The sequence below is a fragment of the Chroicocephalus ridibundus genome, chromosome 17 (genome assembly GCF_963924245.1).
Source record: "Chroicocephalus ridibundus chromosome 17, bChrRid1.1, whole genome shotgun sequence".
Taxonomy (NCBI): Eukaryota; Metazoa; Chordata; class Aves; order Charadriiformes; family Laridae; genus Chroicocephalus; species Chroicocephalus ridibundus.
In genome coordinates, this window is record NC_086300.1 from 8552379 (window position 1) to 8564647 (window position 12269).

The 12269-nt window shown below is 49.0% G+C and overlaps 1 protein-coding gene and 1 gene segment (V, D, J or C); one reads left to right on the top strand and one right to left on the bottom strand.

Annotated features, from left to right (window-relative positions):
- Nucleotides 1-1046: 1046 nt before the first annotated feature.
- On the top strand, nucleotides 1047-3542 carry LOC134524748 (T cell receptor alpha variable 1-1-like). The segment is given in 4 exon segments: nucleotides 1047-1096; nucleotides 1986-2281; nucleotides 3297-3344; nucleotides 3438-3542. Coding segments are annotated over 4 exon segments (498 nt in total).
- A 692-nt stretch (nucleotides 3543-4234) lies between these two features.
- LOC134524749 (uncharacterized) lies at nucleotides 4235-7115 on the bottom strand. The gene is made up of 3 exons (XM_063354911.1): nucleotides 6942-7115; nucleotides 5021-5122; nucleotides 4235-4573 (listed from the first exon to the last, which is right to left on the bottom strand). Exons 1-3 carry the CDS (start codon nucleotides 7113-7115, stop codon nucleotides 4235-4237), a joined length of 615 nt encoding a protein of 204 aa, XP_063210981.1.
- Nucleotides 7116-12269: the final 5154 nt, after the last annotated feature.

A 12269-nucleotide genomic window follows, 5' to 3' on the forward strand; every position in this document is an offset into this window, starting at 1 on the left:
GATATATACAGCTCAGCACAGCACAGGTCGGGGCCTACTCAGGTCAGGTTAACTTAACAACAATGAAGAGTTTGTTCTGTCTGCCATGGATTGGGTGCCATGGGATGGGTGCCATGGGATGGGTGTTCTCTCTGTCAACTGGTGCATGGGATCAGTCTGGAGTTCCTGTGGCAAAGGTGTGGGAGTAGGAGTCCTCATCTGCAGTACCCCCACCCTTTCACATGCCCTTTCAGCTGTGGGTGCAGGACTGCCCTATCCCCAGCCCTCACAGTGCAGCACTCCAATGGGTGCCCTATGTGTTTTCTGAGAGTGGGGGTGACCCACTCATCCCTCATTCTGTTGCCTGCTGACCTTTCACCCTTTCCCATAAAGTAGGAATAGGTTGTCCGTGTCATCTCTGGGTTTGGGGCATCTAAGAACAGTTCTGGAGCCATATTCTTCTCTCTCACTGTTGGTTATCCCATCAGAAGAGGACATGGCAAGAAGCCCTGGTCTACCGCACAGGAGGGTTCCTCTCCTAACTGTGGGGAGCTGGGGGAGAGGCATTGTTCCCAGGAAGATGAAAAAGAAAGGGGAGAAGTGAGAGAAACAGAAGAGAATTCTGTTCCCAAAGGAAATAGCAGTGTCCCAAGAGATCTGGGGAGCACAGCAGAAGATATTAAGCCTCACTGGGGAAGAAATCCCTGACCTTATAAGTGGCCAAGCAGTGGGAGTGCAGAAGAGCAGGGAATTCTAGCTGGGAGGTGACTCCACTGTGAGCTCACTGGGAACAGCCCCTTCCCACAACTGGGGCCCCCAGAGCCCACAGGGGCTCTTCATGGGGAAATGCTGAGAATGCCACTGGCTGAGGGAGCCACAGGTGTTGCTGCTGGAGGAGGGAGAAACCCAGAAGCAGCATCTGAGGCACAGGAAGAACAGACCTCTGCTCTTCCCCGCTGCTTCCTTTGCTCCCCCAACAGCGTTGTTTCCGGCAACTCTGTTATCTCGGGGCTGGGAGGGGGTTTTCTGACTCTGTCTCACTCCACAAAGAGGTGGTTTGATGTTGACATGCACCTCGGATCTCTCATCCTCACGGCCTTCCTGGGGCAACTGCTGGGTAAGTCCTGGCTTTCTATAAATGCATCCTTCTTCCCCCAAGGAAACCCTTGCCAGCCTGATCAGGATCATGCAGAGAACTACTCTTGAATTACAGGAAAACACTGTGAAATACCAGCTCACATTTGTGGTTTTGCATCTCTTTTCTCAAGATGCTCTTACTGTTTGAAAGGAGAGAGGAGAGATACCTCAGACCTCTTCTGCTGCTCTTCTCTCACCTTCAATGCCTTTCTCTCTGCCTCTCTCTTCTGATCCACCTGCTCTCACCACAGGAGATCTCGGCGCTCTCTCTCACTCTCACATGTCTCCCTTTCCAGTGCAAATCAGTAGATCCTGTCAAAGCTCTTACAGGGACTTTAAAGCTCTCATCCCACTGACATTAACTGGGTGTCCCATTCTGCCTCCTGGCTGGCACATGTCTGCCGTGGCTTCCACTTTTCTCCTGGATGTTGACACAGCCAGGGATCCCTCTTTCAAGCTCACCATTGTATATACTCAGGGAGCTGGGAGCCCTCGGAGATGGGATGGATGGGGAAGCAGGGTGAATCTTTTTGCCGTAGCTGCATGGGCCCCTTTACCTGCTGGAGGGTTGCTGGTCCCAGCACATGAAGATCAGGCCTGACAGGCTTTTCTCTGCTCCTCTATGTAGTAGGAACAGGAGCAGGGAGGAGGAGCAGGGACACAGTACAACTCTCACAGGGTCCATGCTGGGCTGAGAGCTCCGAGGTGCTGCCCAAATCTCCTCCCTATCATGCTGTCCCCAGGCCTCAGAATATTCCTGCAGGGTAAGGGAAAGGGAGGGAAGCTTCGCAACCAGGGTTTTTTATCCACTCCTGGCTTGCTTCCCAGAGCCTTTCCCTGCCAAGCTGCTGACCTTCACTTTCTTCCAGGCACCATGGGACAAATAACTGTCACCCAGCAAGAAGGACAAGTCACAGTGAAGCAGGGAGACACCTTCCAGACAACCTGCACATACCAGACTTTCGACTTTAATGGCTTGGTCTGGTACCAGCAGAGGAAAGGCCAAGGTCCCCAGCTGGTCTCCTATCAGGCAACTGCTGGCCGCAAGCCCAGTGGCCGTCTCACCACCGTGCTGAACACCACCGAGAAATACAGCCTCCTGCAGCTGGAGGAAGTCGAGCTCTCTGACAGTGCCTTGTACCTCTGTGCTGTGCGTGACACCCCGGTGCAGGGAGCTTCCTTGGCTGTGCAAGAACCCAGGGGAAGGAGGGGATGTGTCTGTGCAAGGCTGAGGGTGGGGGAAGGGGCCCTCAGGTGTCCCCTGGCAGCGCTGCTTCTCCTGTACACCCAGGGGTCTGCAGGACAAGATCCTGTGATGGAATGTTTTCTGTCCATTCCACACATCAATTTATGCAACCATGGCCTCAAGCATTCCCATACCACACTAAATGAAGGCACTGTCTTCCTGTAGCCAATGCATTGGAAGTCTGGTAAAACACAAGCAGCACGCACATGAGCCATTGCACATACATGTTAGTGATTTATTAATTTTGACCACTATTAATAACTGCAGGCACGTTCATCATCCCCGACACCAATTTGGTTTGTCTTCTCTTGAGATAGAGACACCTTAAAACTGGTTCCATTGTGTTATTTCCCTCTTGCTCCTTCCTGGAATTACATGATTACAAGAATTTTTGAAAATACTCAGAACCACGTTGTGGACCCTCCAATTGTTGCATGGTTATGTGCTGGGATCTGGAGGACCTGCTCTCCCCAGTGCACTCTGCCCATCCTTGGAGCCCTTCTCATGCAATACCTCATAGGCTTCCCGCAGCCCTGCACCATTTCTTCTGCAGTTGGACCAGGTTTACAAAGCTGGAGAGGTGGAAAACCCACCAAGCAGAGGTGAGCAACAGGCCCTACCAGGAGAAGAACTGGCCTTGGGGAAAGATACTTCATGCCTAGAAGAAGGCCAGGCACCCCAGGCCAGGCACCCCCGACCAACCATGAGGGTTTTGGCACTGGTTGCTGCCCTTGGGGTGCCCTGTCTGATGGGAGCTGGGTGTGTGTGAGAGGAATGAATGCCCTGGTGTGTTGCCTGGCCATGCTGATTTCAACATCAACCTGTGAGTCCCCTTAGCCCTGCACATCTGTGTAACTGCTGGACTGTGCAGGGAACAGAGGGAGTAGAGGGTGTATAGGTGTCCTGCCCTTACTACCTTTGCCCTTGGGTGCAGACCATGCTCCCTCATTCAGGGGACAAGTGGGAGAATGAGGATGAGAAGGTCAGGGGTCGTTCTGAAGGCTTTTTCTCACACCATCTTTACTCCTGCATCCTCTGGGGCCATCTTCTGACTGAGCTTCATTTCCCGCCACAGGGCTATCCAGAGCAGGAGGAATCCCCTTCTGCACAGGACTGTGAGCTGCTGGCCTCTCAGAACCTCCAGGAGCACTGGGGAGCACTCTCCAAGGGAAAGCAGTGATCAGTCTCCCTATTGCTGGATATGCTCTGACACCAGGGGATAGTATGTGAGCAGAGATGCTGGAGTACAGGGCCTGATGCCCACTGGCTGTGGAGGAGATGAGTATATCTTCCTCAGCTCCAAGGGACAGTGACTGGAAGGAACCCATTGCTCTGTAGGCCACCCTTTGCTTCCTGTTCTGTTTGTGCCCTCACCTTATCCTCTGCTACTCAAGGCAATGCCTTTCTTCCTTGGCAATACAAGACAAGGTCCACCATGAAAAGGATGACATGGAAGCAGAGGTTAGCATGAAGAAAACTTTAATGACCCTGAAGTGGGAAAGAAATTCACTTGTAGAGGAGTTGGCCAGAGCAGGGAGAGGATCAGCAGCTGCTGAAAGTCTGTGCCCATGGCCCGCAGTTGAGATCCCACAGGCCTGTCCCACAGAGGGAGAGGGGCCAGCAGATGGCCCACGGTGGCTTTGCAGGTCTTACAACCCCAAAAAACAGAAGACAAGAAGGAGATGGGAGAGAAAATAAGGCAGAGAAGTTAGACTTTGGCCACATTTTCAGAGAAACCCAGCAGTCTTCCTCCCTTGGAAGGGCAGCACTGGATGCTCAGCCTCTCTGAAATCGATGGTCAGGTGCTCTGTCCTCACAGAGGCAACAGCTTCAATATTCCTGGGGTCATTGTTAGGGCTGTCACCAGCGCATTTAGCAGGGGGGACACCTTCTGCCATAGTAGCGGCTGGAAATGCCAGAGAGGTCACAGAACCCAGAGATGATGGGCACTCCATCACAGCTGAGGATGCTGCCAACGGCAGCAGAGGTGGAGGATCCCACAACGGTGTTCTGTGGGAAGGAGCTGAGGATGGGGCCAGGCAGGGTCACCACCACGGGAGAGGGCTGGATGACAACGGTGGAGTTCTGGCACTGCCTGACACAGGGCTCATTGCAGCTGTTGGCCAGTGGGGTCGGGCCACAGGGCCGGCAGGGTTGGCAGGGCTGACACTGGTCATAGCAGGACATGACTCTTGTCTGCTGCAGACGCACCTGTGAGAGAGGGCAGAGAGGCAGTAGAGCACATGCACATGTGAGGAACAGTCTGCCAGGAGTCTGTCACTCCACCACAAGCGTGTCGAAGGCACCTGCTGAGCCAGGAGCTAGAAACTGTGCAGTGAGGCAAAAGGGTTACCAGACACAGTACTGTGAGGATCACCCAGGCCCAACCAGGCTGCTGCCAATCTTTGCAGTGAAGGGCAACCTCAGCCAAGTGCCAAGTCCTCTTTCAAAATAATGCAAAGTGTCTCCAGGCCCAAGGAGGCTGCTGCCTATCTCTTAAGAGAACAGCTCCCCTCAACCAAGTCCCAGACACTCTCTACTCACACCTTCACCCTTCTTCCCCTTCTCATGGAGAGCAGCACCACAGCCCACTATAGGAGGGAGGAGTACACATCTGCATGAGCAGAAAACGATGCAAGGAAAGGGCTTCAGACTCACCTGGTTCCCAAGGAGAAGGAGGAGAGAGAAGTGGATGGGAGAACAAGGAGTTGGGCTGGCTTTTATGGTGGCCCTGACCTGCCCTGGGCCCAGAGGTAGCTTCTATGGCAGTGGCAATTGTCTAAGCTGCTCATGATGAACAGAAAACATCCCAGCTAATGACATGGGCTGGGTAGCTGTTTTTCCAACGCCGCCTTCTCTTTTCCTGGCTTATGCTGTCCACCATCCCTCACGGAGGCTTCTTCTGAGTGCTGGGATTGTGAGACCCCATGATTTCTGGGGCAGGAATGTGTCATTGATAGCAGAAGCCTCAGCTCAAGTGCTGGATGGGTGCAGTGCAGGCAAGTGATGTTGGCCTGGGGCACACTGGTGGGGTGGTCTGTGGCTGCATTGACAGGAAGGGGCCAAACTACTCCCAACCCTTTAATCCTTGGTTGGTCTCCCAAGGACGTGCCTTGTCTTTCTTTCCCTCCCAACTCATTCCAGTGGTCACTTGTAGGGTGCAGGTGGGCTGGGTTTCATGGATTCTTTTAATCTTTTACTCAGGAAACTAAGCAGCCTTCCCCAAGCTATGGGTATTAAAGAGCTGTAAAAGTTATTTCCCCCATTATTTCAATGCTGCTGAAAATCAAAGTTATGTGGGCCCTCTACCACCACCGGGATATTATTCTGCCCTGCCGAGGCTGCATCTGGAGGAGGAACTTCTTTACTTTGAGGGTGGCAGAGCACTGGAACAGGCTGCCCAGAGAGGTGGTGGAGTCTCTGTCTCTGGAGGCCTTCAAAACCCATCTGGATGCGTTCCTGTGCAACCTGCTCTAGGTGAATCTGCTCTGATAGGGGCGTTGGACTAGATGATTTCCAGAGGTCCCTTCCAACACCTACCATTCTGTGATTCTGTGATGACCTCCCTCGACCTGCTGACCACACCCTTTTTAATGCACCCAGGAGACCACTGGCCCTCTTGGCCACAAGGACACATTGCGGCCTCACAGTCAACTTGCTGTCCACCAGGAATCCCAGTTCTCTCTCTACACAGCTGCTTTCCAGCAGGTCAGCCCTTAACCTGTACCGGTGTATGGGGTTATTACTCCCTTGGTGTAGGACCCTACACTTGCCCTTGTTGAACTTTATTAGGTTCCTCTCCACCCAAGTCTCCAGCTTGTCCGTGTCTGGCTGTATGGCACCACAGGCTTCTGGTCTGTCAGCTGCTCCTCCCAGTTTTGTATCATCACCAAACTTGCTGAGGGTATACTCTGTCCCCTCATCCAGGTCATTGATGGATGCATTGAACAAGACTGGGCCCAGCACTGACCCCTGAGGAACACCCACTGGTTACAGGCCTCCAACTGGACTCTATGCCAGAGTTCCTGGTCTCAAGGACATAGGATTCCTCAAGACTGATCTTGCTTGCAAAGACTGAGGCAAAGAAGGCATTCTGCACCTCAGCCTTTCCATGTCCTGTGTTGCCAGGCTGCGCAGCATCAGAGAAGGCCCACTCATTCAGCAGGGGGACTACAGTTCCTCTAGCCTTCCTTTTGTCACCTGTGTCCTTAGAGAAGGCCTTCTTGTTGCCTTTGACATCTGTTGCCAGAGTCAGTTCCACTTGGCCTTTGCCTTTCCTAACCTCATCCCTGCATTCTTGGACAGTGTCCCTGGAGTCCTCCCCAGTTTCCTCTGCTCACTTCCTTCTTGTGTTTTAGTTTGGCCAGGAGCTCCTTGTTCATCCATGCAGGCCTCCTGGCATGCTCTCCTGACTTTCTGCTCATTGGGATGGCCTGCTCTTGAGCTTGGAGGAAGTGGTCCAGATGTCTTAAGCCTCTGTTGCCTCCAGGGCTATACCCCACAGGAATTTTCCAAGCAGGTCTTTAAAGGCACCAAAGCCTGCTGTCCTAAAGGCCCAGGTTATGAGCTTGCTATTTACCCTCCTCAGTCCCCTTGGGATCATGAACTCCACCATTTCACGGTCACTGCAACCCAGGCTGCCTTTGATCTTCACATCCACAACAAGCTCTTCCTTCTTGATACCTATGAGGTCCAGCAGAACACCTGTCCTCATGGGATCCTCTATCACTTGGGTGGTGAAGTTGTCATCCATGCACTTGAGGAAACGTGCTTATGTCCTGCTGTGCTGCTCCTCCGGCAGATATTGGGGTGGATGAATTTCCCCATGAAGGCCAAGGCCAGTGAATATCAGACTGCTCCTCCCTGCCTGTAGAGGGTCTCCTCTGCTGGTTCTTCCTGATCAGATGTCCTATAGGGGACACCCACTACAGTGTGTCTTTATCTGTCTTCTCTTTAATGCTTACCCACAAGCTCTCGGTTGGCACATCACCCATCGCCAGGCAGAGCTCCATGCACTCCAGCTGCTCTCTCACAGAAAGAGAAAGTCCCCCTCCTCATCTTTTCAGTCTGTCTTCTGAAAGAGCCTGTATCCCTCCACTGAAACATGCCAGTCATGGGAGCCATCCCACCCTGTCTCCATGATCCCAACATGATTGTAGCCCTGCAACTGCCCACTCATCTCGAACTCCTCACGTTTCTTCTCTTTGAAGGCAATGAACCTATTATGTACTTGTAAACCAGCATTCATCCTGGGATTGTGCCTTGAGAATCTGCTTTTAGGAGTCTGCAAGCAGTATTCAGTTTTTAAGAAACATCTTTTAAAAGCACAGGAACAGGCAATTCCACTGTGTTTCAAGCTAAGCAGGCGGGGCAGAAGACCTCATGGAACTGAAGAGGAAGAAGAAATTGTACAAACTCTGGAAGGAAGGTCAGGCTTCGCAGGAAGGTTATAGAGCTCCGATTCACATATGCAGGGAGAAGGCAGGAAAGGCCAAGGCTCAATGAGAGTTGAGAGTTGGCCCGTCTTGTGTCAGTCAACAAGAAAGGATTTTTAAGTACTTAGATAGCAAGAGGAGGTCTAAAGGAAACATTGAACAAATACATGTTGAAGATGGTCACTTGACTAAAGTCCTGTCGAACTAATTAGATATCCTTCTATGATGAGGTCACCCACCTAGTGGATGAAGGGAAGGTGGTGGATGGAGTTTTTCTGAATTTTACTAAGGCTTTTAATAGTGTCCCTATCCTTCTGGAAAAGTTGGGAAGTCAAGTGAGTTCAGGAGAGTCAACTGTGGGATGAGCAGGAATATGGTGTGCTGGGTGAAAAACTGACTGAAAGGCAGGGCTCAAAGGGTTGTAGTGAATGGGGCTACATCTGGCTGATGACCAGTCAGCACTGGTGCTCCTCAGGGCTCAATTCTGAGGCAGGTTCTGTTCAATATTTTGATCAGTGATCTGGATGCAAGAGTTGAATGTGCCATGAGCAATTTTGCTGATGATACCAAACTGGGAGGTGTTGATGCGTCTCTGGAGGGACAGGAGGCCTTGCAGAGGGATCTAGGTAAATCAGAGCATTGGGCAATCATTAATGGCATGAAATTTAACAAGTCCAAATGACAGATTCTGCATCTGGGATGGAGTAACACCAGACACAGGTATAAATTTGGAGAGGAGTGGCTGGAGCTGCCCTGCAGAAAGGGATCTGGGGGTGCTGGTTGTCAGCAGGCTCAACAGGAGTCAGCAGTGTGCCCTGGAGGCCAGAGGGCAAACCACAGCCTGGGGTGCATTAACACAGTCCAACCAGCTGGTCAAGAGAGGGGATTATCCTGCTGTATTTAGCAGTGGGGCAGCCTCCCCTTGAGTACCATGTGTAGTTCTGGGCCCCACAATTTAAGAAGGAAGTGCAGGTACTTGAATGCATCCAGAGGAGGACAACAAAGCCTGTGAAAAGGCTGGAAGGAATGTCCCATGAGGAGTGGCTAAGGACTTTGGGCTTGTCTAGTTTGGAGAAAAGGAGTCTGAGAGGTGACCTCATAGCTCTCTAAGCTTCCTGAGGAGGGGAAGTAGAGGGAAGTGCTGATGTCTTCTCCCTGGGATCCAGCGGCAGGACACATGACAATGGTTCAAAGCTGCATCAGGGGAAGTTCAAATTTGTCATTAAGAAACATTTCTTTACTGAGAGAGTTTTCACACACAGGAACAGGCTTCCTAGATAGGAGGTTGATGCCTGTCAGTAGTTAGGAGGCATTTTTGGACAATGTCTGTGGCGTGAAAGGGTACAAAGCAGTTTTGGCAGAAGATAAACCCCCTTGCATTGTAACACTCCTCACTGAAGTGGGAGGCTAGGCGCGGCTTGGTTTAAATTCTGGGTGATGCCCAATGCAGCACTATCAATCCAATCGTGTTTAATATGTATTAAAGCGTTATGATTTGGATACATTAATAGTACACTGCACCTTCAGTCTAGTCGTGCTCATGAACTAGCACGGCCACTCTCGAGTCTTTGGTCACGTTCAGTGAGAAACTGAAACAACTAGCTACTTAAACAGTGCAGTTTAAGTAAACAACAGATATATAGGTTCTTAGGATTGCCAGGGATAAATACACTGTCTTCAAAGCATGTGCAAATAAAGGTATTGTTAAATATACAAGATGCGTGACAAGTTATAAACAATACAGCGTGGCTATAAATGTAGGATAGAGATTCTCTAGAGAGACTTCTAAGTTCCCTGAGGAAACACTCGGTATAATCTAAGTCTTACACAAAGGCATCCCTATGGGGGGGAAGAAACTTCCAGCCCATCAACTGATCTCGGAAGCCAGTGATGGAGTTCTCCTCGACTTGTTCGCAATGGTGTCTTCCCTGATATCTCCCCTCTCTTGAGCTATTTTTATACTATTTTTTATCTTCAAAGTGGAGTTTGAGTGACTTTAGTCATAAATACATTTGTTATGACTGGTGCACTCAAGAAGGAGCGGTCGCACCTTGGAGGCAGGTGGCCTCTGGGATGGACGTGTGTTTTAGTACATTACGATGAGCAAAGTTCACACAAAGAACAACATTTCATCAAAATTTGACGAAATGTTGGCTCAGGGTAGCAAGTAGGCAGCTTATCGGTTCCATAGTACCATCTTGTTACCATATCTGCTGTTCGTCACAAGGCAAGGTCATGGAATGATAACATTTCGTTCCATCCATTGTGTAGCTTCGCAAGCAACCTTGTACAGGCAACCACAGAGGTTGCATTCTTCACATGCCAGCTCCAGCTGTTTTCTACCTCAGAAGCCTCTTGATTTTATACTTTTCCTTAATGTGTGAACAATGCTATACTTTTGTATTCTTGGCCAATTTATTAATTATTCCATATAATCCACCCCGTGACTACAGTCACTCAAGCTCCACAATACTCAGTACTGATAGGGAATATCACTTGTCCTCTTGGGGTGGGGGTTATCAAGTGCAAATACATATCGTGGAGTGATCAAGCGAGTTAAGCTTTTCATCGTAATCCAAAGTCTAACATACAAAACAACTGTCAAAGCAAAGCACAATACAGTGAGTACTAGTAAAACAACAACAGGATGAAGCATCTTATTAAAAAGTCCTGTAGCTGTTGGTGACCATCCAAAAAGAGTGTCCCACCATTCATGTCCTCCGTCTCTCTTGACTCTTTCCAGCACTTGGTGTATTTCTTCAACATCATGACGGACAGTCATCAAAGTTCTTTGCCCATTTTCTTGGGCCTCTTTCAGCAGTCACTTCAAGTCATCGTTTTGTAGCAGCTTCTTCACCAGTATGAGATTCATTCTGACAGGGGTAGGCAACAGATCTCGAATCAATGTGTAATTAGATTGTAGCAATTGAAAAGACGTAACAGTAGCTGAATAATTGAAGTCACATCCGATAATGTTAGTAAAGTTGCAAACACAAAGATTTGAGTGATTACTTATATCAACTACTATGTCATCTATGAACACAAGACTACAGGGAGACCTCATGCAAACGCACCCTTTCCCAATATATACAAGCACAGTTTCTGGGGTTTCATTGGGATGTATCTTAAACTGAGAAACATTCTGGTTGGTGTCAAGATAAATGTCTTGTGCTTTGAGAGTATTACTCTCACAAATGAATCCTTGCTGGTCCCATGAAACGCATGCGTCAACATCAACAGTTTGCCATTTATTCTCATTTTGTTGTGCCCACAGTCTATGCTCTATTGGATAGAGTATAGCTCCATGGTGATTCAACCCCAGGGCGATGATTGGGTATATGGTGTATACTAAACCATTGCGTATTGTTAGGACAAAAGCTGTGGCCTTGCTCTCAATGGGATCATAGGTGAAATTAACCAGGTACCATCAGGATTGAAATTTTTTCTCAAACTCAATTGCATTATCCCATATTACTTTTAGAATTTTGGTGGGCTAGGTGCCTTACTCACCTTCCCTAACGATTGTGGCTGTCATAGATTGCATCCACAATTGTGCTTGGATACAACTAACAGCCAAAGAAAGCAACATTATTTTGGGTTGTACCGAGTGAATTTGTGATCAGCTGATGGTCCTTTTCACCTGTTTCTTCCCACTGAGGCAATATATTCGATAAAAGCCATTGGTGATTTCCCAATGCTGATAGAGAGGACTGTAGAGGATGTTTTAATTTGTCTAGATCACTAGTGGTTGTGACTAGTTTGTTGGCAAGTATCTCAGCATCTATACTATTGAAGACTCCAAGTCCTGTTCCTGAGATACCAGTCACATCTCTCTTCAGTTGTTGTGAGGTGGCAAAAGTTCATCTGTGTAACCTTGCTGACCCCCCTGCATAAGATATACTCAGGAATGGTGAGCAGGTAGGCTTGATCGCAGAGATATTAATCTGCATTGACAATTCTATTCATTTGAGGGAATATGTTGGATTAAACAGTATCTGTTGTTGGCCTGTGTGTTTAATAACATAAGGGCCAGTGTTGAAGGTGTAAGGAGTTAGACTAATGGAAGGCTGAGTCGGTACACCTTTGAAAGTTTGTGAGGGTGTAGGTTTTCCATTATTTTCAGCAGGTTCAGGGGTATTTGAGTCAATCATAAATTCAAATGACAATTCTGTGCCCTTATAGCCCCAAAGACAATACACTACTATAGGTTTGGTAAAAGTGAAGCTGTACCAGCAATCTGAATTTGGCTCCATAATTTTGTAACATTGAGTGTTATATTTTTCTGGTTTGGTAGAGTCCACGTAGATGGTTTTAATCTCAGTTGACCTGTGGTAAGTAGACCCATTGATAACTCAGCAACCAATGTGTATTTTCTTTCCAGGGGCGGCTTCGATTTTAGCCATTTGAAGTGAGTCTTTCCATCTCCATTTATCTCTGGAATATACTTCACTGCCTTGTATAACCAGAGTGGA